Source organism: Garra rufa, chromosome 4 (genome assembly GCF_049309525.1).
Source record: "Garra rufa chromosome 4, GarRuf1.0, whole genome shotgun sequence".
NCBI classification, from domain to species: Eukaryota; Metazoa; Chordata; class Actinopteri; order Cypriniformes; family Cyprinidae; genus Garra; species Garra rufa.
In genome coordinates, this window is record NC_133364.1 from 54,259,502 (window position 1) to 54,286,476 (window position 26,975).

At 40.9% G+C, this 26,975-nt stretch overlaps 1 protein-coding gene across 1 annotated transcript; it reads left to right on the forward strand.

Annotated features, from left to right (window-relative positions):
• Positions 1–9,120: 9,120 nt before the first annotated feature.
• On the forward strand, positions 9,121–10,355 carry LOC141333032 (uncharacterized; the record flags this gene model as incomplete). Its single annotated transcript, XM_073837977.1, has 1 exon — positions 9,121–10,355. A coding segment is annotated over one exon (786 nt), but the record flags the coding sequence as incomplete, so codon positions are not given.
• Positions 10,356–26,975: the final 16,620 nt, after the last annotated feature.

Genomic DNA, 26,975 nt, shown 5'->3' on the forward strand with positions numbered 1-26,975 from the left:
TGTATAATTTTGGAGGCTTTACGCATGCGCAGTAAGGCGAATTTGATGTTTTCCTACATTTCAGTGTGGATGAGAAACTTTTGGAAAACGCTTGGAAACGATAGTGTGGACGGAGAGCGTTTTAAAATGAAAACTCCGTTTTCAAATGTATCCGGATTAATGTAAATGTAGCCTCAGGTTACGTATGTAACCCTAGTTCCCTGAAGGGAACGAGATGCTGCGTCGAGACGCTTTGGGAACGCCCTCAGCGTGCCCTCGCTCTGAATCACGTGTGTAATCAGTCCAATGGAATCCCGAGACGTCATGTACGTGATGACACCACCGACCGTGAAGCTTAAATGCACGCAAGGTGAACACAAAACTAGCTTTCGAATAAAGCAAGCGCTGCAGGGATGCCGGAAGTATGGCCTCTTGACACAGCGTCTCGTTCCCTTCAGGGAACTAGGGTTACATACGTAACCTGAGACGTTCCCTTCCAGGTAACTTCGAGCTGCGTCGAGATGCTTTGGGAACGAGTATGCCCACGCCGCCATACTGACAAGGTGTCCCTGCCTGATTAGGGCGAGAGAACGAAAGAGCCAGAAACGGCTGGAAGATCTAGGCCATAAAACTCTGGTTTTTAAATTAAATTTTAAATGGATGGGGTTGTACAGTGTCTTCAGAGCCCCCCAAGTGCCATTTTCCCCCAAACTATACAACTATACCCCAACTGTTGTCTAGGCAACATCCCGTGTGCTATGTAATGACACGCCCCACAGAACTGAAGGGCGGGGTGAGCAGAGGTTCATATCATTTAAAGGGCCAGGTACTGATATCGCTTGCTGAGAACAGAGGCATTTTTTACCAGGTAAAATTAGTGTTTTTTTACACTAACATAAAGAATTTTTAATCAAAGAATATTACATACTTTTCATTTGGACCCTAAAGCATCATATTAACTTGTAGAAAATGGGCATTGGATGACCCCTTTAACATATATGCTATCTCAGTGTGGGTGGGACCAAAACAGAAGCCTTCAAATGGAAACATATTAGTGTGGACCAGGCCTAAAAGATAGAATAGGAAATTATTTTCTGGGGACAACTTAACACTTATTTGTTTGAACTACTGTTATATATTTTTTTCTAAAATGTTTGTTTATTACTTACATTTATTTTATTAAAATGTTTGTATAGCGTGGGGTGTTTCAAGCATGCAGGCTCTTCATAAGATCGTCTGCATGCTTGAAACATCACATGCTATGAGAATTATTTAAAATAATCCTGATAGAGCTGATAAAACTGTTGAGAATATTGCTTGTGAATAAATAATTTCAACAAATAAATAAAAACAAATCGTACATAGAACTAAGGCCTTGTCCACACAGAGATGTGTTAGCTGTATACGCATACATTTTATATTGAATAGGTTCTGGCGTTTTGGGAGAGTGAAACCGATATTTATTTAAACGGGGTCCCAGAGTGGATACTTCTGAAAGCAACACCCTCAAAAAAGGGGCTTTCCCTTTCGTGCTCATCAGCCAGAGATGAGGATGAGCTGTTGGATGACGATGACATTGTTTCATTAACATCATCGGATCCTGGAGCGAGCGCTCTGCTGGGTTCCAAATTATATAAGTAGTATCTTTATTCAGACTCATGGTCCATCCAAAAAAGAAAAGAAATAACACAATAATACAAAAACAAACAAACAACAAACATACATACATTAATAATGACTCGTTTTTAAAAGACACTTATACCAGTGTTCCCAAAACTGAGACATGCAGCGTGTGGCACTGCACCTAACATTCACCAGCACCATAACAACTTGATTAAAAGATTAAAAATTATTAAAGATGAATAGATTAAAGATTAATGTTTTAAACTCTGAATATAGCAATATTATGGTAAAGAATGTAATATGATGAGAAACTTAAACCCGTCAGCAGGTGGCAGCAGTGTTCATGATTGAATCACCGAGTCGTTCAAACGATTCTTTCAAAACGGCTGAATCATTCAGGAGTGAATCAAATGACTGTTTTTATGAATGGCTTAGTGAATCAGTGATTCGGCCAAACCAATGCGGATATAGATTTGAACACAGAAACGAAACAAAAACGTCTTTCTGAACTGTCAGGAGCATTTTTGCTTGCATATCTTGAAAGTAAGCAGCTTATATATTAAAACATTAATTTATAATATAAAAAAATATATATAATGATTAATAAGAACCAAGTGGAAAGCAGCTAGTATGTTAATGAATGGAATTGCATTTGTGATCAAAGATCCTTCCAGAAACAAATTATTTCACCTGTTCTAAAAGTGGGCAAAGGAATGAAAATACGAAAAAAAAACTTTAAATGTGTGAATAAGTGATTCTTGAACTGCTATTTTTTAAATAACATCAGACAGTCTGAATCAGACCCTCTCTTCTAATAAACTGCAGCGTCAAAAATGACGTGCGCGTGCAACTTCTCATTTCAAACTGAACTGAAGCGTCGGGAAACATTGAATAACATATAAAGCGTAGACACAGCCTGTAATACACAAAGCACAGCAGAAAGACATTTTGCAGTCCGTCCAGGATTTCGCAGGATTTTTTTGTGATTGTTGCGGCCTAAAATGGCAGATTTTGCGGCAGCTTTTTCGAAAAGTTGCGATTTTTTTAGACAGATTTCACAAACATGTTATGAATTTAAGTGTTCTTTGCAAGATTACTCCCCCAAAGCACAGAAATTCAAAAATTCAGCTTTCTGCACGCTCTGATCACATGCAGATCTGACAGCAGACAATCGCTGCTTCCTTGGGAGGCTGCAGCGCAGGTTCAATTAAGACAAAATCATGTTGTCCCCGTAAAATATTTAGACTTTTAGCATTTTGTTGCCGCGGTGACACGGCTAAGTCTATGTAGGATAAACACTGGAATAAATGATTGATGAAACTACCGTGTGAAAGCATGAAAAATAGTTTTGTTAACTGCCCCTCTCAAACTCGCTAGCACTATCACCTTTGCCCACACAAGGCCTGCCTGACAACTGACAAAAGCAAACCACCACAGACCTAGTTTTACAAACGTTATGAAGTTCTGTTGTTTCAAAAAGTTAGGAGCACCAAAAAAAAATTACGAGCACCCAATTTCTTTTTAGTTATCTGCCGATCTAGATTCTTCATGCCCGATTCTGATTGTTTTACAAGACAATGGTCTGAATCTGAAAACCTTTTTTATATATTTATTTCATGCCTAAAGCAAGGGACAAGAATGAAGGAAAATGAGTACATGAACTGGATGTTTATTTTCCCTATTATAGGTACAGACATTTAAATTAGAGGCAACCACTGCATTTTTAAACAATTACAGTAGCCTATAAAAAACAAAAAAACAAACAACACATCTCTTACTTAATCGTGTAGACAATATATGCAGCCATCATCAAAGGCGGCTACTCTTTCAATATTCAAAGTGCAAATAGTATACTAAATATACTAATAACAGCCTAGATATTTTATATAACCTAATTTGAGCGCATTGGGCAGTCTCTCTTCAAACGCAGGGTATTAAAATTGCTTTTGAATGTGTGTAGGCGTTTTACTTTTTGGTTTCTTTTTAACGACCGCATGAAACTCTCGGCGGTGCTGAACGTGCTTTCTAGAGTGCGGATCGGCCGCATTTTTCTGTCCGTACCCGGCCCGCGTCCGACAGAGCAGTAACCGAACCCGACAGGCATTAAGATATTTATGTCCGAGCCCGATCCCAGCCCGACAATTTTTTTCTCATACTAATGACACATGCACTTTTTTGTGTGGAAAGCCCGCTTTTATTAAGCAACTGCAGGAAGGCGTTCGGAAATGTCAACAGATGAGAGCTTCAGCGCAACACCGAATATTCGTTCAAACAAATTACTCCCAAATAAGAAATTAGCAGCACAGTAATTACTGACACCTAAAAGGTAGGCTATTTAAATAAAAGACGAATGTAAAAAATGGCGCGGTATTTATATTTTATATTACATATACATAACGTTTGTGTATATATGTCTATATATAAAATGCATATATTATTTTGAAACCCAAAATAAATGAGGCTCAAACATTATTAACAAACATGCGTGTTTATTTGAACACTTCCGTCAGTGAACAAGCAGCCTACAAAACACTAAAATAAATCAAATAAATAATAAATTGAAATATGTAACTAGCCTAAATAATAATGTTATATAGGCTATTAAACAAACATTCGTTGCAAAAATTTGTAAAACCTCGCCTGGACCTTGTCTGACAGCTCATCAGAATTACTGTCCCGAGTCCGACTGGACCTTTTTTCTCTTTCCTATTACACAGCTGCTGTTTTTAATAGCAAAGTGATTACATTTATTTTTGTTTATTTAGTTTATAAAGTAATTTTAGAAATATATTTGGAACACTTTTTACTTGTTGAATTCATTGTTTTTTAAAGTAAATGCTGTGAATGCTGAAGCTCGCCTTGCAGGACATGGAAGCGCCGGTGTGATGTGAAATTTCTGCTCATAAAGGTTAGAGTAATATATCATCCGGATCTGTAAAGAAATAATTTAAATAATTCAAATCAAAAACAAAACTCTTTCATTAGCTATATAACCAATTCATAAAGATGCATTTAGGCATTAAAGGCAGTAAAGAAATGGTGGCAATTTCGAGCCCTGAATTGCTTTGCACGGTCTTTGGCAGTGATATTTGTAGGTAATTTGCGGTAAAGTCGTGGTGATTAGATGAAACTGCAAGGCTGCAAATAAATCGCGGGGATTGGCTGAATTTGCGTGAATTGGCGCGATCGCAACATCGCGAATTTCTGGAGGGACTGATTTTGGTGTGCTGGCGTTCATGTTCAAATGAACATTTTAAACAATGTTCCTGCCATGCATACAACATATCTTACGGTCCTACTGTGTGGACGATACTACCATTTCAAAAACGCAATGGCACCGTGGGTATTTTTAAGCTTTAGTATCGCGATACTACCGTAGTACCGGTATACCGTGCAACCCTACCTTACGGTGACCCCTATTAGGGTGTACTCACACTAGGCAGTTTGAACCGTGCCCGAGTGCGTTTGACCACCAAAGCGCGGTTCGTTTGACTAGTGTGAGTGCTCCCAACCGTGCCCGGGCGCGGCTCGTTTAGCCGTCCCTGGCCCGCTTGGAAGAGGTGGGCCAGAGTACGGTTCAGTTGGACTCAGGCGCGGTTCGCATGCAGTGGGAGCGCTAACCGTGCTGGAGCACGGAACAGGACACGTGACGTCGCGTTTTTTGCGAGGTAATCAACATTTTTATAGTCCGTAATCAAAGCTGCAAAGTCCTTGCTGCACTTCAGCTGGTACCTTGCAAATCTCCTCATTCGAGCAGCACGATTGCGCGAAAATTTTTGTGCCATAAAGGCGATAGACCTTTAAAACCGTCACACCATAATGACGTAAGCGTGCTCCGGCACGAATGCTGAATGCTATGTTAGTGCAGGCCAGGGGGGGAGTGGGGAGTGGGGACAATCGTACTCGGGCTCGGTTCATGGCAACCGTGCCTAGTGTGAGTACACCCTTAGAATGGTTTCTTCTGGGGACAGGCCTGCTGCCCTATCTGTGAGTCAGTTCACGGAGGGAATTAGACCTGGTAGTGGTGGCAGTTCCCATTCTATATAGTCTTTCTATTTAGGTGTTTCCCCCGAAGGAATCGCTTGGTTTCAAACTTGAGCTGTACCATGGGTTCTCCTTTGACCCATCCAGGTAAGTCGGTAACAGTTCAGGCCATTGGCCGTGGGGAATAACGCTCTGACAGCCGTCACTACGTCCTAACTTGCAGTTCATATCCAAATTGATACTTAGTGCCCGCTATTTCAGCATGCACTCCCCTCAGCATGGCAGCGTAAGAGTAACTGTTCTCCCTGTGTATACTGCAAGCAAGGTTTATTGGCATTGCCAAAATCTGGCAAATACACTACATAGTTTTGTGTTGGTTACATGTGGATGCAGATATTTCTTGAGGCGAGGAAAAAAAAAATTGATATGGAAAGCTCTGACTTTGTGTGGATGTAGCCAAACTTTTTACTTGGACAAATGGATGATTGATTTAGTTGTCCAAAGGACAAGCACATATTAAGTCTTAATGTCTAGCTCTGAGGGCTGTTTAAAAAAAAAGACACTCTGAAATTATCTATTAAATCGATCAGGGCTAAAGTTGTGCCATAAATTACCATTTAGGTTATGTTATTAGTGACTAATAAACAGTGTTGGGCACGTACCTTTAAAAAAGTAATTAGTTATAGTTACTAGTTACTTCTCACAAATAGTAACTGAGTTAGTAACTGAGTTACATCGTTATAAAAGTAACTAATTACCAGGCAAAGTAACTATTGCGTTACTTTAAAAAAAATCTAATTTAATATAGCTATACAATAAATATAAAACATTGTACACTAATCTACACTATTTTAATGTTGTTGTGGCACAACGTGAGAGACAACTATCAAATTAAACATATTATTATAAATATTATCATTACTATAGTGGAACAATAAAGCACAATAGATGGTTTAGAACTTTAAATATTTATTGCACAGATCACAACTCGTCAACAAATAAGACTAAATATAAATTATGCTTCTGAAGAAATGTACCAAAAACAAACAAATAATAATTATTATTCAATTAGTTTTGTGTCGGCATGTGACGATGTGAGGTGCTTTAGTAGATTTGAATTACTTGTCACTGACGCAGAGAGACTGTTTTTTCCTGGGCAAAAGTTGCATGTTGCAAAAACATTTTTGCTTTTCACCTCAGCAAGTGCTTATACTTCCAGTTTGCAAAAACTACCTTTGAACTTGTTGGACTCGCCATCGTTATGAGTCCTGGATGTTGTGTGCGACTGACCGTGAGCGTGCTTCAGTGTGCGTGTGCTTCACCCGCACTACTCTGCCTCTGATTGGCAAACAATGGAAATTTACTCAATCTAAGCGTTCTCAGTTACACCACGTTTACAGACACACCAATCATCATCACTGGTTATGTGTCCCGCCCGAACACACACAAACACACACACCTCAATGAAAGAGAGGTCCAGTGTTCTCAGTTATAGTAACGCGTATTTTAAAGTCAGTAACGGTAACGGCGTTGTAACGGGGGAAACAGTAATTCGTCTGATTACTCGTTACTGAAAAATGTATCGCCGTTAGTAACGCCCTTTATTTATAGCGCCGTTATTCCCATCACTGCTAATAAACTAATAAACTATCTCACTAATTTGATCCAGGTTCAGTGAGTCAAGATAATTTGATGTGCACGCTTATTTTTAAAGCTGTCCTTAATTTCAATTATAGATCAAGTAGATCCACCATGCCAAATATATTTGTACAATTTAATACATTTGAAATGTGTTTTCTTCAGTGTGTATTCTTCATAAGAATATGTAAATGTTACAAGGTCATACAAACATCCATTTTGTTGTCAGGAGTAGACAAGGTTTACACAAGTAATTCTGAGGAAAACATACATTTTGTTAAAATATTTGTGTTGGACATTCAATGTGACATGTATTATAAACTGTAATGTAAGTGTATTTTTTACCATAGCAGTAAATGTAAATCAGTTGTAAGCTGACTAATACAGTCCTAATTACTAGCTCAAATGAGTAAATGTCTGTTCCTCTTCCCAGTTAAAATGTAGGCTGTTTTCTATTTTTTATTTTAGTGTTTTAAATACTAGAGAAAGTAGGTACAACTGTCAAAAAACCAGAGAGAAAGGCTGCATGGCTAGAAACATTTGATCAACTGAATGTGCAAGTAGCAACCATGGTAAATTGTTTTTATATATCTTGAAATGTAATTAAAACTTGGGCACAAATAATTGTATATGAGAGAGTCAGTAGTAAGTAAAATCAGTGCATTCTTATTGGTCCGTGTTACAGGACTTAGCCTGATGGTTCCTCGGACCAGGTTGGTTTAACAGAATTAGTGCACTTTGATGGATTAAATGCAGAGCACAATTCACCATACTTGGCTGTTGGCACATGTCACTTCACTTTCACTTTTTCACTTTCAATTGGTGCAAAAATATTGCCTGTTTATTTTTAAAGAAAGTTTTAAGTAGTTTTTTATATTATGTTTTGTTGGACTTTCAAAGAGTCCACTGCGTGTTCAAAAATGGTTTGGAGTCAATCAGTCAAAGTTTAAAAGTTTTATTCAAGCTCAGCAAATAGGAGAGACCAGAAGTAACATACAGCGCTGGAGAAGCTCAATTCTCTAGGTTCTCTATGTGCTTCTGAATTCTCTTCCAGCGACGCACCCTTATATGTCACAATTCTCGCTATCTTTTGACTCCTTCTGTGCATCTTCTGCTGGTGCCTAAAACAGAAGTTTCTTTCCACCGTCCACACACACAGCTCATACATTCTGTTAGACTTTCAAAAGTATCTGTTCTTATCTTATGCAGGCACAGGAAGCTCTATTCTCATCAGTCTGCAGCACTCCGCACATAATTTTTCATTTAACCCTTTCAGACAGTTTCACAGTAATTAGCACTCTATAGTTTAATTATTAAAGCCTTCTTATGCAAATGGGAAATATATAAAACATATTCAAACTGAAAAGTACCACAGTTTCCAGCGGGGAACTTATAATATTACTAATGTTCTTGACAGAAACATTTAAAATTGAGTGAATTAAATTTTTTAAATAAGATTTTTAAGATATTAATGACTGTTTCTCATCCTCTGACAGTTTTTTTTTTTTTTTTTTTTTTTTTTTTTTTGGTGTTTTCCATTTTAAAGGTCAAGTGTAACAGCCAACTTTTAGGATTGCTAACATAATTGCCCCCTTAATAATACCTCAGAAGGAATTATTGTGTGATGAATTTTTCATCTGATGGTTTAGTGGGAAATTTGTCCTCTTTCTTTTTTCCTAGTCTCTCTAAATTTGTTGAATTTTATCCCATAGGAGACATAAAACTGGTAAATAATAATTGAGATAAGTCTGTATAGATTTCCTAGATTCAATTAGTTGCATAACAGCTAACTTAATCTCTGTAAGGTACTGGCAGACCAGGATCAGGTTTGGACACCCTGGTATAGGATCTAGCATACATGCATTACATATCTACATGTTTTGATGTTAATTGCTTTGTGCCATTAAACTGGGGTTAACTTTTATCTCTTTGTTTTTCCACCTAACAGCGCTGAAAGAGGAGAGGGAAGTGAGGATTCACACTGGAGAGAAGCCTTACACATGCAAACAGTGTGGAAAGAATTTCACTCGTAAAGGATGCCTTAACAGACACATACAAATTCACACTGGAGATAAGCCTTACACATGCAAGCAGTGTGGAAAGAGTTTCACTGAAAAAGGAAACCTTAACAGACACATGAGATTTCACACTAAAGAGAAGCCTTACACATGCAAACAGTGTGGAAACAGTTTCACTCGTAAAGAATGCCTTAACAGACACATACAAATTCATACTGGAGAGAAGCCTTACACATGCAAACAGTGTGGAAAGAGTTTCACTCGTAAAGAATGCCTTAACATTCACATGAGAGTTCACACTGGAGAGAAGCCTTACACATGCAACCAGTGTGGAAAGAGTTTCAGTCAGCGAGGACACCTTGAAAGTCACATGAAAATGTACAATAGAGAAAAGCCTCACAGATATCCTCAGTCTGGAAAGAGTTGCAGTGAAAGTGGAAACCTTAAAGTTCACCAAAATGTTTACATTACAGAAAGCCTTTTTACCTGCCAACAGTGTGGAAAGAGTTTCACTCATAAAGAATACCTTAACATTCACATGAGAGTTCACACTGGAGAGAAGCCTTACACATGCAAACAGTGTGGAAACCGTTTCAGTCAAAAAGGAAGCCTTGGCAGGCACATGAAGATTCACAATAGAGAGAAGTCTAACAGATCCCCTTAGCATGGACAGAGTTTCAAACAAAATGTCCTTGATTCTGATTGGTTGAGCCACAATCAAAGCTGTTGTAAATTACTCCACAAACTTATACCTCTTTGTTTCTCGGCAACCACAACTACAGTTGTGATCAAAAGTTTACATCCCCCTTTCATAATCTGCAAAATGTTCCCTCGTCAAAACAATCCTAAAGGATTCCAATAAGAATCCTATACAGGGCTCCTACAATGATAGAAATTCTAATTCAAATTTTAGAGCACTGTGTTTTGTCCATGGTATATTTTACCTTGTCAACTATATTGTGTTGGACTGAGCTTAATGCATAAACGTGCAAAGAATAATATGGACTATGGACAATGTGTTTGCTCTGTTTACAAAGTAAGAACTTCACATTTGTATGTCATGAATTGAAAGGAGAGCTCACAGGAAGTGCACTGTTTTTCGATTGAAGCACAATAAAGGACACTGTTAGCATTTTAACATCAGTGTGCATGGATTTAATTTGCACACATCAGTTACTTGCTCACTTCTACCACCAACATTGGCAGCTTTGTGGAAGCTGAATACAATGCATAAATATGCTGCATGATCATTTCTACAGGATTTTAATGGGATCCTTAATTTTTGAAGGATTGGACTTATTCATTGCATCTATTACTAAACAATATTTTTTTTGCAGTTTACTTAAAGGTGCAGTGTGTAGATTTTTGCGGGATCTAGTGGTGAGTCATTGAATTGCAACCAACCGTTTATTTCACCGCTCACCCCTCCCTTTACAGATGCTACGGTAGCGCGCAGGATTAAGATGTCGTCGTTTTAGATAGCAAAAATAATGAGGTTTCTTTTAAAACATAATTTAAGGAATTCTATTTACTTAATCATTCAATAAAAATATGTTATTGTGAATATTATTGTTACTTGTTCATCATTGTATCAGTGTTTTTCAAAAAGAACAACAGTGATGAAACGCGATCTGAAGAGCAGTTTGTCCGTTCAGGGCCACTGTAGAAACATAACGGCGACTTCCATGTGAGGGGACCCGCGGTGTATGTAGATATAAACTGATAATTCTAAGGTAATAAAAAACATAATGGTTAATTAAGTAAAGTATTTATACACCCCTGAGAACATAGTTATGTATATTATATTTCATTTCTGTCTAGAGATCATCTTAAGTATTACACACTGCACCTTTAAACTCACCTTGAGTGAGTTAAGTGCAAGAATTTCAAAGAAACTAATAAGATTGATGAAACAAAAGACAAATAAACAAATGTTCTGTTTTAATTTCAATAGTGATTTAATTTAGTCTTTCTTTCACAAGTTCACTCTTACGGTTCATAAACTAGGTGTATCTGGCATGCTGTCTGGGAGAGGGCTTTGAGCTCGGCAGTAATTCCTGAGCTTGGGGCACTTCTCTTGCCCCCGGGCTGAAGGTGAGGAGACAGGGTGGTGGAAGGGTGCTGAAAAAAGGGGGAGGAAGAAGGTAGGTCTGCTTTGGTTATTTACAGGGATTCTTTCTCGTGCTGATTGGATAGGGAGTGTGTCACGGCAATCAACAGAGGATTCAAGAGCGAATGAAATAAAGTGTTGTTTATTGATAACAAATCAAACAAGGTAATTCTCAAATGACGAGCAGCCAGAGAAGTAGATGGTGATGCTGGTAGCGCAGGGTGCAGGTGTTCTGATGGAGGTTAAGGCAGTCAGAGGAGCGGCTAATTGGCTGAAATTGCGAATGAAACGCCGGTAGAAATTGGCGAACCCCAGAAATAGTTGGATAACCCGGAGGGCATAACCAGATATTCAAAGTGCCCCCTGGGGGTGTTAAATGCAGTCTTCCACTCATCCCCCTCCTTTATGCGGACCAAATGGTAGGTGTTACTTAAATCTAATTTGGTGAAGATGGATGCTCCCTGCAACCTCTCGAAAGCTGAAGACATCAGCGGCAAAGGATAGGTATTCTTTACCGTGATAGACATACCTGGCAATAGGTCTATAGCACAGTCATAGGGACGATGCGGAAGGAGAGAAGCAGCCCTGGACTTACTGAACACTTCCTTCAGGTCCATATACTCCTCAGGCACATTAGACAGGTTCACCGACTTATTATGCAACAAAGAACAAGACACAGACGAACAGGCAGAAGAGAGACAGGAAGAATAACAGTTCTCGCTCCATGTGGAGATGGAGTCGTGACCCCAGTCCACCCTGGGACTATGACGGACCAACCAGGGATGGCCCAGGACAATAGGGACCAGGGGGGAGGCAATGAGCAGGAAGGCAAGTTCCTCCCTATGATTGCCAGAGGTAATCATAGACATGGAGCAGGTAGTGTGAGTGATGCAGGGAGTGTCTGTCCATTGAGTGCATTGACAGAGACTTTCTGTTTGAGGGGTGTTATGGGGATGTGAAGGTGTTGGGCAAGACTGAGGTCCATGAAATTACTTTCTGCTCCGGAGTCAAGCAGGGCCTGGCAGTTGCGGATACCGAACCCACACCTAAAACAGAATGAGCTACCGGGGTGTGGGTGACATCCAGCCGGTAGTATCTGACAAAAGTATGTGGTGAGGCCCGGCTTGCAGCGGCACAAATGTCCTGCAAGGAAACCCCGTTAAACAGAGCCCAGGAGGCTGCCAAGCCTCTAGTGGAGTGAGCTCTGAGGCCCTCTGGAGGACGCACTCCCTTAGATTCATATGCCAAGGAGATGGCTTCCACAAGCCAATGAGAGAGGCGTTGCTTAGAAATGGGATTCCCTGTGTTTGGGGGGCCCAAGAAATGAAGAGCTGGTCGCTTCTCCTGAAAGCACTGGTCCTGTCAATGTAAACCCGTAAGGAGCGAACAGGACACAAAGCGTTCAGCCTCTTATCCTCTGAAGAGGAGAAAGGAGAGGGATGAAAAGCAGAAAGCTGAATCACCTCATATGCAAATGCTGGGAAGCATTTTGGCATAAAGGCTGGGTTAGGCCTTAGAAAGACCTTATATCCACTGATGGAGAATTTCGTGCATGAGGAATGAACAGAGAGTGCATGCAAGTCACTGACACGCTTGGCTGATGCCAGTGCCAGAAGCAGAGCTGTCTTAAGAGACAGAAGCTTGAGAGAAATGTCTCCCAGCGGTTCAAAAGGGTATTGAGACAAGACCCCCAGCACCATGGAGAGGTCCCATTCTGGAATCACTCTTTTAGTGACTGGAAGGGAGCGGCGGGCGCCTTTCATAAATCTACGAATGAGGGGGTGTTGCCCCACTGTCGTGCCATCAAACCCTACATGACATGCAGCGATAGCCGCCAAGTAAACCTTAATAGTGGAAAAAGATCTTCATGCGAGGCGAAGAGATCAACGGTCGCCTGACCGAATTTCCTCCACAGTAGACCCACTATCTGAGGATGGAGGCGCCATTCCCCATAGAGTGGGTTCCCCCTGATAGAAGGTCTGCTCCTCTGTTCAGAATGCCTGGGACATGAGTCGCCCGTAACGACAGAAAGTGTCGCCTGCTCCATACTAACAGCCTGTGAGCTAGAGCATGGAGTTTTGAAGAGCGCATCCCCCCTTGACGGTTGATATAAGCCACGGCTGTGGTGTTGTCGCAATGCACCAGCACGTGATGCCCTTGCAGGCGGGGTAGAAAGTGATTCAGAGCTTTCCGAACCGTGAGGAGCTCCCAATTATTTATGTGGGCTGAGTGAAGTGTGTTTGGCCACACACCGTTCACTGTTCTGCCCTCCTGTATGGCACCCCACCCTGTTAAGGAGGCATCTGTCGTCACAACTTTGCGCATCATGATTGCCCCGAGGGGAGTTCCATGAGCGTAAAACTCCACATTCCTCCAGTGGCGCAGCGCTGCAGTGCATGTGCGCGTCACCGAGACAGAGCGGCAGAGATCGCGTAATGGGCTGAGATGAGGAGATAAAACCTTCAGCCGAGGCCATAAGACCCTGAAGTCTGAAACATGTGCGATACTGTACCCTCGCCCCTTCTCTGAAAAGCGAGAGGCAATTCAGAAGGGAGAGAGTGCGCTGTTGCAAAAGCCGTGCGCGTATTGTGATAGAGTTCAACTCCAGCTCCAGAAAAATAACATTCTGCGAAGGAGTGAGATTGCTCTTGCTCACGTTCACTATGAAGCCGAGCGCTGTGATGTGAGCGAGCACACGGGCAGTGCTTTGTATCGCTTCCTCTCTCGAATCGGCTATGATCAGCCAATTGTCTATGTACATCAGGATTTTGAGTCCCAGTGCTCTCAGCGGACCGAGTCCTGCCTCCACACACAGACAGAACGTCCTCGGGCTGAGTGAGAGCCCGAAAGGAAGAACTGTGAACTCGTAACAAACGCCTTGGTAGGCGAAACAAAGGAATTTTTTGTGTGGAGGATAGATTCTTGTGTGGAAAAAGGCATCTTCAGATCGATCACTGTAAAAAATGCAGTGTGATTTACAGATCTTAAAAGAGAGGAGTGACTCAACATTCTGAAATTGTATTTCCTGAGATGTTTGTTCAACACTCTGAGATCCAGAATAGGGCGGAGAGAACCGTCCTTCTTCGGGACTAGGAAATAACGGGAGTAAAATCCCTGACTGCTTGAGTGCGGTGGTACCACTTGCACCGCCCCCTTCTCGAGAAGAGCGGAGATTTCGTCATTCAGAATGTGAGCGGAGCTCTCTTCCGTGTGAGAAGAGATAACTCCGTTGAAAAGAGAGGGCCTTGTGGCAAACTGAAGTCTGTACCCCTTCATTATTGTACGAATCACCCATTCGGGAACAGAAACTGACCGCCATGCTGCGACATGATTCATTAGAGACCCCACACAAATTGGAGAGCAGCTTTGGGCTGCTAATATGGCCGGATCGCTGACATGTGATGCAATGGCGCCATCTAGCGGACAGACTAGGGACGGCGTGCAGGGAACCTGAGAGATATTCTCTCGTTGAAATAATTTATTAGATTTGTTTCTTTCAGTGTGTTCTTTGTGTTTTGTGTGTTCTTTGTGTTGGGGAACACTGGGGCCGAAGCCTTTATTTGTTTGGTCTGGGGAACAATGAAAATGCTGTGTGGTGACACTGCTTGTGCACATTCCCTGATGACTGACTCCCTGAACGTGGGGGGATAACACACAACAGCCACTGAACACTCTGGCTGTGGACGGTGGCCAACCCTTCCACTGCGCCCAGACACTCTGTGCGTAGTGTAATCCAGCCGAACTGTGTAAATGCAGAGATCGCGAGAAGCGAATGTCAACTGAGGAAAGGTAGCGCGTGCATTGGTTTTGTTCGCCCGGTAAGGGGCGGCCCCTTACCTGCCTGTGGGCACACGCTCCTGTCTGTCAAGCCAGACTTGGTGCAATTGGATGCTTCTGCAGAGGTCAGGTATGGATGCCCTTCCCATAGGTGGATCTCGAACACGAGATGAAGCGTGGGTTTTGTGAACCGTGCCACCCCTATGTATAAACAATACCAGAAAAAAAATCTGGTAAAATGTTAAATCATGCAGTGTGTCTCTATATATTTAGGGTGATCAGATTGTTTGCCCATGAAATTTGAGAGAAAGGCTGTGTATAATATACTGTGTATGTACTGTTAAATACAACTGCTCTCTATCTATCTCATAACTGCATATAAAAAATATGAGCCGTGACACTTTGCTACACATGCAGGAAGCGTCTGCTCACCCTTGTGTGTGTACACTCGTTGCAAACTTGACAAAACCTTACCTCTACAGCAGTCCTAACAAGCATATGTATAAAAAAAAAAGCTCGTACGACCTCAAAAATCGCACCGTGTATGCCCGCCTTAAAGGTCTGGCTATGTGAGACTAAGATGTAGGTGACTTTGTGTCGTGGCAGAAATCAAACGACTCTCATCGCATAAGAGACAAACTCAATCAATTGTCTTTTGTAAGGATTTATTCTTTGCAAAGAAGGTCAGACAGTCATACAGGAACACAGGTTGCTGCAGAATGCGACAAAGAAGGGAGGGCTTCCTCCACTTTTATATCCCTTCCCTAGTCCTCAAGGTTATATCTTAAAACAGCCTGTAACTCCCTATCCCCCAGGGACCAAAGAAAACTCCTTTTTCAGCATACTAGTCAACCTATAAAAAACCTTCTAAGAGACCTTTTGGGTCACCAAAGGTGCCCATTTGCTTCCCCAGCTGCTTCCCCTCATCTAGATGACATTCTTTACCTTTTATGTCTCTTTGCTTTCTGGGTGTCTCTATTTAAAGAAAAAGTATATGCTTCTAAAATCACACAGAAAGGGTATAAATGAATTTTTCTTTCACACTTTGTTTCTTCAGTAGAACACAATCAAAGATTTTTAACTCAAATCATTGCAGTCTGATAGTCACATTATGGCAGTCAATAGGCACCAAACCTTTGAAAGTAAAGAAAAAACATGCACAGGCAAATCCAAATTACACCCTGCGGCTTGTGACGATACATTGATGTCCTAAGACACCAAACGATAATTTTTTACGAGAAACTGAACCGTATTTATATAATTTTTTACCTTTGATACACAGCAATGTCCAAAGCCTCGTGACATTTCTGATGAGAACAGGTGCTGTTGCAAGTTTAGCGCACACTGTCCTTCAAGAATGTGAAGTTCGATGGAACAGTAAAGTCGACATGCTGGAATCTATACTAAAATAGTACAGTGACATCAAACAGCTCCTGTAAGACAAAGGCCAGTTGCATCGGATGGAAGGCATCTTTCAAGACCAGCTCATGCACTTGATTGAATTTCTCGCTCTCTTAAAGGTCCCATATTGTACACATTTCTGGAGGTTTATTTTAGTTGTTGGTGTCCTTAAGAATATATATTTGCGGTATAAGTGCCAAAATCCATCTCAATATATTTTTACAGCTCCTTTTTTAGGAGCTCTGTCAAAAACAGGTCGATTTTGGCCCATCTAATTAATATTCATGAGCCTCTCTTCTGATTGGCCTGTTGTTCTCTGAGTGACGCACAACCAGGCCAATCACAGGTAACTACGGTCATGTATGTTGTAAGCGTAAGCGAGCTCAGAGAGAGCTGATACTCAACAGGATATTTTAGAATGATCATTAATGTTTTTTCTTTTTCAAACACCGAATGCAGTAAGCTACATAACTGTTGCTTTAGTAAAGCCCCTTTCACAATGCGCGCTGATTCTGGAAAATTACGGGAACGAGCGCTGTGTGAACAAAAGCCAGAGCCATAAAGGCAGTGTTGTAGTAATGATGCACGTTATCAAGCGACTCTTCACGACAAAAAATACGTGCAAAGTGGAATGAAGCAGCGATCATCAGGCAGAGCCAGCTCCTCACTAACAGCGCTGAAGCACAGTTTGTTCAGGTTAGTTTCAGTTTAGTGAAACGTACGCGTCGCATTACATCTCACATCCAAACGTCACATGTCTTTATGGTTTGTGTGTAAAGCACGCACAGATTCCGGAAAACAACTGTGAATGAACCAAATTAAACAATTCCGGAACAAATCGTGGGACACATTATGCGTGTATTTACCGGAATCGCTGTGTGAAAAAGGCTGAAGTTGACGTGCCGCTGGTCTCTTATATTCACGTTGTTCTGAAGCCTGTGCAATGATCGTAGCTTGACATCTATCGACTGAACAGGGTTTTCTCCACTTGTTTTCGTGTTGTTGTTGCTCAATAATGGAATGGATGCGTTGTTGTCTGGGGGTTTGACAAAAGGAGGGTGGGACGTTGGTTGGTGACTGAAGGCGGTGACTTGAGTCGATCGGACGTCACATCGTTACGGAAGTCACAGCTGCTCGTGAAAATGAACAGCTACTTTAAGCAGGCTGTGTGCAGTTTACTGTGGATTGACTGTTTTAAAACTCATATGGTAGTTACATAGCCCCTAGACCTTAGTTATCATGAAAAAAGCCAGGAAATTTTGATTTTGACAATATGGGACCTTTAAAATTAGCCATTAACGAGCTTGAAGGAGAAAAATACCCAACAATTCACATGGCGTTACTCTGGTTTTTCAAACTGAAGAGACACTGTGAGCCCAAGTTTGGAGATCCGTCGTACATACTCCTCCTCCGTGCTCGCGCAACCAGCCTGCTTGATGAGAAGATGCTCCTAACTTCCACACACAAGGTCGGCACTTTTCTCTGTCCCAGATTTAAATCACTGAAAATGTTGACTCCAGACGACAGAGAGGAGGTGAAGAGACAAGTGCGGGAACTTATATGTGAAGTACCCAGTTTCAGCCAGAACGCAGAAGGCACCATTCTCTCCTCACCAGTGGCAGAACAAGGTATCCTAAATTTTATTACAAAATGTGTAAATGATAAATTAATTGTTACATTTTATTTATAAAATCAGTTTATTTTTTTTATTCCGAATTACCTTGGCACTTAGACCACTGAAACTGTTGGTGGGTGTGCGCTAATGAGTTTAATATGCCCGTTGTAGCGGAACATGGCAGTGGACGAGCGAAAAGCAGAGAGTGGACTTCGCAGAATGGGAAGATGACACGACCAAAATAATGGATGAAGTGCAAGAGTACTGTTCTTCAAACTTTCAGTCAGAGGAGTCGTCAGAGGAAAATCTGCTATCGTTCTGGGAGAAACAAGATCGCTTATTTCCACGACTGCAGCGCCTTGCAAGGAGAATCTTGTGCATTCCTGCAACAAGCGGTGCGAGCGAACGCTCATTCAGTGCAGCTGGCCGCGTTTTGGAGGCGAGGCGGAATCGCCTGAATCCTGGCACAGTAGATGCTATTCTGTTTTTGCACAGTGCAAAGAAAAACGGCAAGTAAACATAACACAGCTGGCGTTTAGGCTGAAGTGGCACCGTTTTTGTTATCTTTTTCCTGTATCTGTAAAAACTAAAAGTTCTTATTTTTACTTTGTGTATCTAGTATTTGAAATGAAGAAAATGTTGTCTAAAGACAAACTTTATTTATTTATTTTTTTAAATAAATGTTCATTTAAACAGTTTATGATTAGTGTATTTTTTTACTATCAGAAATGCCAGCAGATTAGCTCACTGAATCTGCTGTTAACAAACGATCCACGCTGACCTATCATCATTAGAATTAGAATTATTAAAGTGACGATCGGGTGCGGGTCGGGTGCAGATATCTATATTAGAGAAAATTAAATGTGCGGGCGGGTGGCGGGTGGATGATTAGTATGAGGCCGCGGATTCGGGTGACACTTCGGTTGATCCGCGCATCTCTAGTACATACAGGCTACTGGAAGCACAACAAAGCATGAACTGCAGATAAAATAAAATTAAAACTAGAATAATATTTCCATGCTTCTCCTGATAAAGTCCATAAACGTATACCGATATTAAATTGAGATTAACTAAACAATAAGCTAAATTACACTTAAAATCAATGGGAACAAGTCATTTTGTTCAGTTTATGTCAATTTGTTTATAATCTTCCAGTTACATTGTTGCTTTTCCCAGCAAGGTACAAATTTGACAATATTTTGATTCAGAGATATCAACACATGGAATTGAGTGAAATCTCTTCATAGTCACAATTTGAGTGAATCTTCTGTAATCACTCAATAAAAACTACAGTGAAGCAGATGGTCAGGTTTGGCCACAGGAGTACAAAAAAAGCCTTATTGTGAAACATAAGGAAATGAAGGATGCATGAAGGTGATCAGATGTAGCCCACATTCAACTCTGGTGTGAACTGACTTGATTTTACACACCTTTGTTCTCATTGTACTCTTGAACAAAAAACACAGATAAAGTCTTACATTTGCATGATTTTGATGGAAAAAATTGTTTTAGTTCTTTGACTACAATTTAATGTCTTTAATGTCTTTAAAAATAAATGTGTAGATGATTGTATAAATCTTTCCTTTTTCTAAACCTCACACAAGGAAAATGGCACTTTCTTCCCAGAATGAGTTTGTGAATGACGTTTCATGTTGCTTTGACATGTGAAACTCTTCTCACACTGAAGACACTTGTACGGTTTCTCTCCAGTGTGAACTGTCATGTGAATCTTAAGGTTTACTTTATGCGTGAAACTCTATCCACACTGTTCACAGGTGAAAAGTTTCTCTCCAGTGTGAATACTCAAGTGAACCCTGAGGTTTCCTTCTCTTGAACAACTCTTTCCACAGTGATGACACATGAAAGGCTTTTCTCCCATGTGAGTTACTACATGATTTTTAAGATGTTCCCTCTCTGTGAAACTCTTTTTGCACTGATGACATTTAAAGCTCTTCTTTCTTGAGTGAATCCTCGTGTGATTAATAAGATTTGCGCTGTGTCTGAAACTCTTCCCACATTGATCACATTTAAATGGTTTCTCTCCAGTGTGACATCTTATGTGAGTCTTCAGGTTTCCTTTATACGTGAAACTCTTTCCACCAGACCTGCAAACTCATCAGTGAAAAAAAGGTGACAGTTCCGGGGGGGGGGGGGGGGTATTTTGGCAACAAAATAACCAAAATACAAATTATATTATACAGAAAAACATTTATTTTATTTTTTCCTTCTTAGCCTGGACAAACACACACGCAAACGCCATGGAGGGAAACTGAAAAACATACAAATTTTTTTTATGTTTTACTGAAAAACATTCATTTTTTTTTCTTCTTAGCCTGGACAAGGGTTTCACAAGCTCGCTTTCATTGTTTGGCCGCATGCCTCCTTCTGGCCAGAGCCTCCTCTTCAGCCTTGGTTCTTCTGGCTGCGGCAGCGCTTGAGGATGGCTGGCAGTCGAACACCCTTCGTCTCTCCATCTCCTTCAAGGCTGCTTGCTTTCTTAAAGCTTTGTCCTTACTTCCAGCCAACTGGATGTTTTGACACATCTTTTGATCCACTGGCCCATACTTTATGTTTTCTCTTTTGAACATTTCTACTGCATTCTTCTTTTGGGTCAGCATGGTGTGTTTCACAGTTTGGATGGCACTCAGAGTGCTGATGCTCATGCTGCCACTTTTTTGAGTCAATGATTTCTGACATGTAACTGAAAGATGACTCAATCAGTGGACCATGGAACACAGACAATGCTGTCTGTGCTGTTTTGGTGAGTGCTGGGTACCTTCCTGTATCAGAAACATCTGCCCACCAGCTGACAGCATCTTCTCCATCAGTGAATGTTGGCAGGCTCTGGTCCACACCATACTGGAGAATCTAAGGCAAGATAAGATCTATTTAATTATCCCACCAGGGACATTTAACCTCCACAGAAGCAAGATAAAGGGTTAAAAACTAAACAACAACAGTAAACATCAAAAGCATCCATACACAAGAGTCACAAACACATTACATACTAATAATAGGGACGTTCATTATTCAGCTAACCTCTTGCTGAACATCCACATCAGCAGGGAGAAACTTGCTGAGCATCTCCATCAGTTCTCTTAGCAGATGTCCAGTCTTGGAGTGCCCCCTTGCAATAGGGTCAACAGCAGACAGGCACTGCAGGGTCATGCTCTCCAGTGGCAGCTTGCTCTGCAGGTATTCCCCACAAGCAATGTATCCCTGGAGTACTTGGTCCAGGAAGGGCTTCAGCATCTGGATAAATATCAACAAAAACACACTGTTATTGTAGTGCTCCTTTACCATTGGCAAATGTTTTTTGTCCAAAAGTTGGGTAACTAATTTTAAACCACTCACATGGTGTTTTGGATGCTCCCGTCTGAATCTATCTGCCACACAACCCACATACAGATCTCTTGCAGGCAGCAGTTTGTCTCCCTTGAGTTCGAGACCTGCCAGGGTCCTGGGGATTGGTGGCAGGTGTTCTGGCTTCACAAAGCATGCAAGAAAGTTGGTGAAAACCTGCAGCTGTTTGTCATGCAACTTGTGCACAAGGATGTCACGACCCTGAGGAAGTAATTATATTGTGCAAGTGAGAGATGGATATGAATTTCCACCATACAAGCAATCTTAAAATAAAAGATGTAAAAATACCTCTGGGGTAGCATTTAAAACTATCCAAAATTTATGATAAAACATAGTTGTGAAACACTATTTCAATATACCTGGAACACCATAACATATTCTTTCAGAAGAGCCAGGACGCCTATGTAGACACTGAGATGGAGCTCTGTTTTTGTGTCTTCATGCCACAGTTTCTTAACCAACCGCTGCTTTCTGTCTCTGCCCTGCTGTGTCATTCCTGGAAGAGAATATATCAAAGCTCTAATTTGTGGATTTACCAAAGCAAATGTCAGATAGTGAACATGCAGGCCAATGTTGACACACCATAGATATTCCCATAATTTGGCCACATTACCCAGCCAATCTACAACTGCAATGTGTTGATTTACCTTTCCCACTGAGGTCCTTATGAAAAGTCTGAATGCGTCTCTGGGCCTTTTCATTCACATGATGAGCATCATAGAGTTTTTCCAAAGGTTCTTTGTACAGAGCTTTGTCTTCCGCATTCATGAACCCAAAGAAAAGGACCTTATAAGCAGGAAGCATGGTTTGAGTGCTGAGTCCAACATCATAAGACGACAGCCAACGGTGTGGGATCAATCTCTTTGGAGTTGAACCGGGAATGCTCATGTAATCACAGATCTCTTGGAGATAAGCCCGCTGACAAATAGAAAGAACACATACATACATATACATAAAACAATAATAAGGCCATCAAATGGCATTCAAATTCTGTCAAAAATGTCCTTGGGAAAGAGAATGAAACCCAAATTACTTCTAATGAGCAGGATACCCGCATGGCAGCTGCTGCCATTGGCGAAATGGGTGAATAAGAGGCCATTCCGTGCTGTCAAGGTGGAAAAGAGCTATACACAAGCGCTCTACACTCCTGTATGAATTTACCTGATCAGAAGCCCACTTGTGATCAGTATGAAGGTCACTGAAGAGCTGTTCTAGATGACCGTTGAAAGCACTGGAAAATCTCTTTGACGCATTATGCATGTGATGGCATGAGTCCCCGTCGATATCTAGAAGCTCTGAGCAGTGGTTGTGTCGAACTCTAGTTTCCAGGCCAGACTTGCTGCCTCGCATCACTGCGCAGGAATCCATCATCATGCTCACCATGTTGGACCACGGGATATCATTGTCGGTGAAGAATTTGTCCAGGGCATGCTCCAGGGTTGCTGTATTTACCTTAAGTACTTCAAAAGACCCAAGGTGCTCCACATCAACAGCCTTCCTCTCTGGGTTATAATAGCTCACCAAAATAGAGAGCACCTGTATAAATGAGAAGACCATTGAGAATGTTGACTGTTTTTAACTCACATCCCCTTGATCGAGGTTACTGAGTGCTATCAGTAGGAAAAATAACGATATGACCGAATATCAGGACAGCAGCTAAAGCGAACCTATGGGGGCAGACATCCTTTATATAAAGTAAATATTGTACCAAATGTTATTTTTCCAAATAACTGAAAGCACTGTGTAAGCTTGATGGGATATACATGGCCGGTGTTCTCCTGTAATTGCTTTAGGTGTCAAAGCATTGTATAAATCCTAGGAATTACTTTTCTATTAATACTATTACTGCATTACCTTTTTGTCACTACTTGAGGTAGCCTCATCAAGATTGATAGAGAATGGTAACTTTTTGATGTTGCTGATGATGCGGTCGGAAAATGTCTTTCCCATGCCGTGAACCATTTTATATTTTGCTGCTGTTCGTGACAACTTCATGCGGCTCAGAGCCACTTTGTCCTGGGCCAGCGTCTGCGCAAGGTTGACAATGACAGGGGCCATTGTGAATGGCAGTGAGTGCTCTGCCAAAGTGCCCAGAACCATTGCCTGTTAGTAAAGCAAATTAAAATCATTAAAATGCAAACTTGCAAATTTTCCCTACGTAGATCTACTATGATGAAATTGTCTGCCTGTATTGTATGGCTGATATACAATATACAGTATATATAAAAATACATTTCTGTTCAATAATTAATGCATTTTATTTGCAGTGCTCTTTACACTGAATAAAACAATCTCAAAGTGCTAGTGTTCAAAATATAATTCAACCAACAATTCATTCAATTTTCTGTATAAATACTTGGTACTAAACCTCTGCATTCGCAACACGCTGCAACGTGGACACAGGTAATTTCCCTCTCTCCCTCTCTCTCAATGCTTCTGGTCCATGGGTCTCATGAACAGCATTATCAGGGGGACTACAAATGCTCCTGGTTGTCAAAATTGTCAACACCTTTTGTCTGTGTTTGGATGTGGCACAGTGGGATGTTAGGGCATGCACCCCCTTCTTGGCATAATTTATTTCTTTTGTACATAAGGTACATCTGGCATGTCCTGCCTTATCTATTTTTCTGAAGTACAATGACAGAGGCATTGTATGCTCAACACCCTGCACTTCCTGCCTCACTTCCACCTTGAGCCATGCCCAGCTCCACTTGCACCTCCCTGCTGAGTCTAGTTGTGCTACATACAATGAGGCCTCCTCATTCAGCTCCCTCATTCTAAAATGGAAAATGAACACAGGATAAGTTAGCCAATCTCATCGAACCAAGGAGTAATTGGTGTTTTCAAGATATAAGGCTACTCTAATTCTGAGCTGCCCTGGGTGGGATTTAACATGAATATTCATTACAAGGCTGTAGCACACAATGCAATGCAAAGATTTCAAATGACAGCTTTGGATGCAAAATGTAGCCCTTTATTATACAGAAATTTGCTCTCGGCGAGTTTGGTGCATTAGCCTTGCACGTTCGCCAGATTCTAAATAGACATTGTTTACACGTAATGTGGCACATCTAATGCAACAAGATGTCCAATTGCTTTATGTTACACTGTATTACTCTCGCATCAGTTGTCGTCTAAATAGTCACATCTACCCACATCAACATAAAAAATGCTTTAAAAGTAGGGCTACGCTTGGGCACACGACAACCTCCATAACGTGTAGTTAATCAGGGTAGCTCAGAATTGGAGTAGTAGCCAGAACTCAGGGCAAAGCACCAGGTTTAATTTAGGGGCTAATGATAAGGTTACAACCTAAGTTGGCTATCTGAAATACTATATACTTATGTAGCAAGCTAAATGGTTAACTTTATGCTGCGTTCCAGGCAGGTTTTTAAGCTCGTAAATCACGACTTAAAATCACGAATAACGACTTTGTAGCGTTCCAGGCAAGTCACCCCAAACTGCCTGAGCGCATTTATTATTATAACATTATTATTCAATAGTTTGCAACGTTATATTGTCCTAAAGTCTATTTTTTCACTGTGTACTACTTGCATAAACACTGCACCCGTAGGTGCTGACATAGTCAGGGCTTGACATTAAGCTTTGACATGTGCTTTTCCTTCGGACAAAATGAATTAGACATTCACTTGTCCGAGTGAAAAATTTACTTGTCCAGGGCAAAAAAAAAAATGCTTTTTTGCTGTAAATTAATCCATTCTGAAGCAATAGACTCATCACAACTCTATAAGGTCTTACTTTAATCTGAATATTTGTGATATTTGCCTTAAACTGAGTTCTAGGACACTTTTTAACTCTATTTTCCTAACCGTACTAACTGTATGTGTCATTATTCACATCAAATTCTTAAATTTTATCAAATTAGAATAATTAGACTCTGTTGATACTGATTTAATTTGTGTAACCATACAAACTCCATCTTTCCATTGCACAGGAAAAACAGAGCCTGCAGTGAAATTGACATTTAACTGTATTTATTTAGACTGTTTAATGAAGATAAGAGGTTCCAAAAAATGCATTTACACAGTAAAATTGCAAATACATAAATAATGTTATAAGATTAATGTTTTACTTTTTTTTATATATCTAAAATGTTGGAAAAATGCAATATCTTTAAATAACCGAACCACCAATAGGTGGCAGCAGTCACTGTCTTAATGAGCGAGTCACGGATTCAACCAGTTCGTTCACTGACTCGATTCATTAAAAAAAAAGCTAAATCATTCAGTACTGAAGCACCGCTGTGTTGCTCGGAGATTCTGCTGTTGATTTGCTTAGAACTATTTTTAAATGTAAGTCAGTTAATATTAATTAGTTTATTGAATTACTGTTGTATAAAATCAATGTCACGTTTGCAATCGTAATGGTGCTTTCCTACCGCAGTATGTTTGTCTTTGCGTATGCTGTTGCGCCTATTAGTGTTGGTTTACCGTGAGTCAGATAGCCTGCACGAGCTTGATACTTGATACTCTCCGTTTTCAGTTACGTTATCTTAAGTAATACAATCAGAATTATTATCACCAAAGTTTCGTTGCTGCGCTAGTTATTGTTTGTAATTTTTGTTTTAACCAGGTTAGTTGTCCGGTCGGGTAAGTAAAATCCCCTTTCACTTGCCCTTTCACAAAATCCACTTGTCCCGGACAAGCGTTAATGTCAAGCCCTGATAGTGGTTTCGCGGGCTATGTCACGTCAGAACTCGGAACTGGGAGTAACGTTACATCGATCTAGTACAAGTTCACGAGTGGGAAGTCACGGGTTTGACTGCTGTTCGGGTGCACTTTCACGGGTAGAAGGTTGGAAAAACACGAGTAACGTTAACGGTTTGCCTGGAACGCGGCATTAGTTAACAAGACGGTCAGACAATGCAGGAATTAACATTACAGCTAGCTAATAATGTTAGATGGCTAGAAAATTTGCTATCTTGCTAACGGAAATTCCAGCATTGGATCCGCTTGTATTGCTTGCTATTAAATATTTTGCTCGAAGCATAGGCTAACGTTAACTGTATGAAAAAAAAAAACGCTAGCTGACATTATTTGACTTAAGCAAACAAATATCTGTTGTTTAGCTTCAAAAAGACTGACTTACCTTGAATTCAATTTCCCTCAGAGTTTCCACGTTAGGTGAGGTGTCTCTTGACAGGCGCGAATACAGATGGCAGTGACGTTTCAAGATCCTGAAGCAAGTGCTGAGATTCCGATTGGTCCAGAAAAAATGTCATTTATAAGAATTGTTCAATAATGGCCTACATGGCACGCAAGCCCACCCCCACCTCCCTCTCTTGACAGGCGCGAGCTCAGTTGAGATTCAGATCGACCCAGATGTCAATTAACGCAAACACCCCCCCCCCCCCCTACAAAAAACTCTCCGGTTCTACACGATTCACGTGAATGACCCAATTGACAATGAAAACGGCGATTGTCGCCGAAAAGCGACAAGTTTGCAG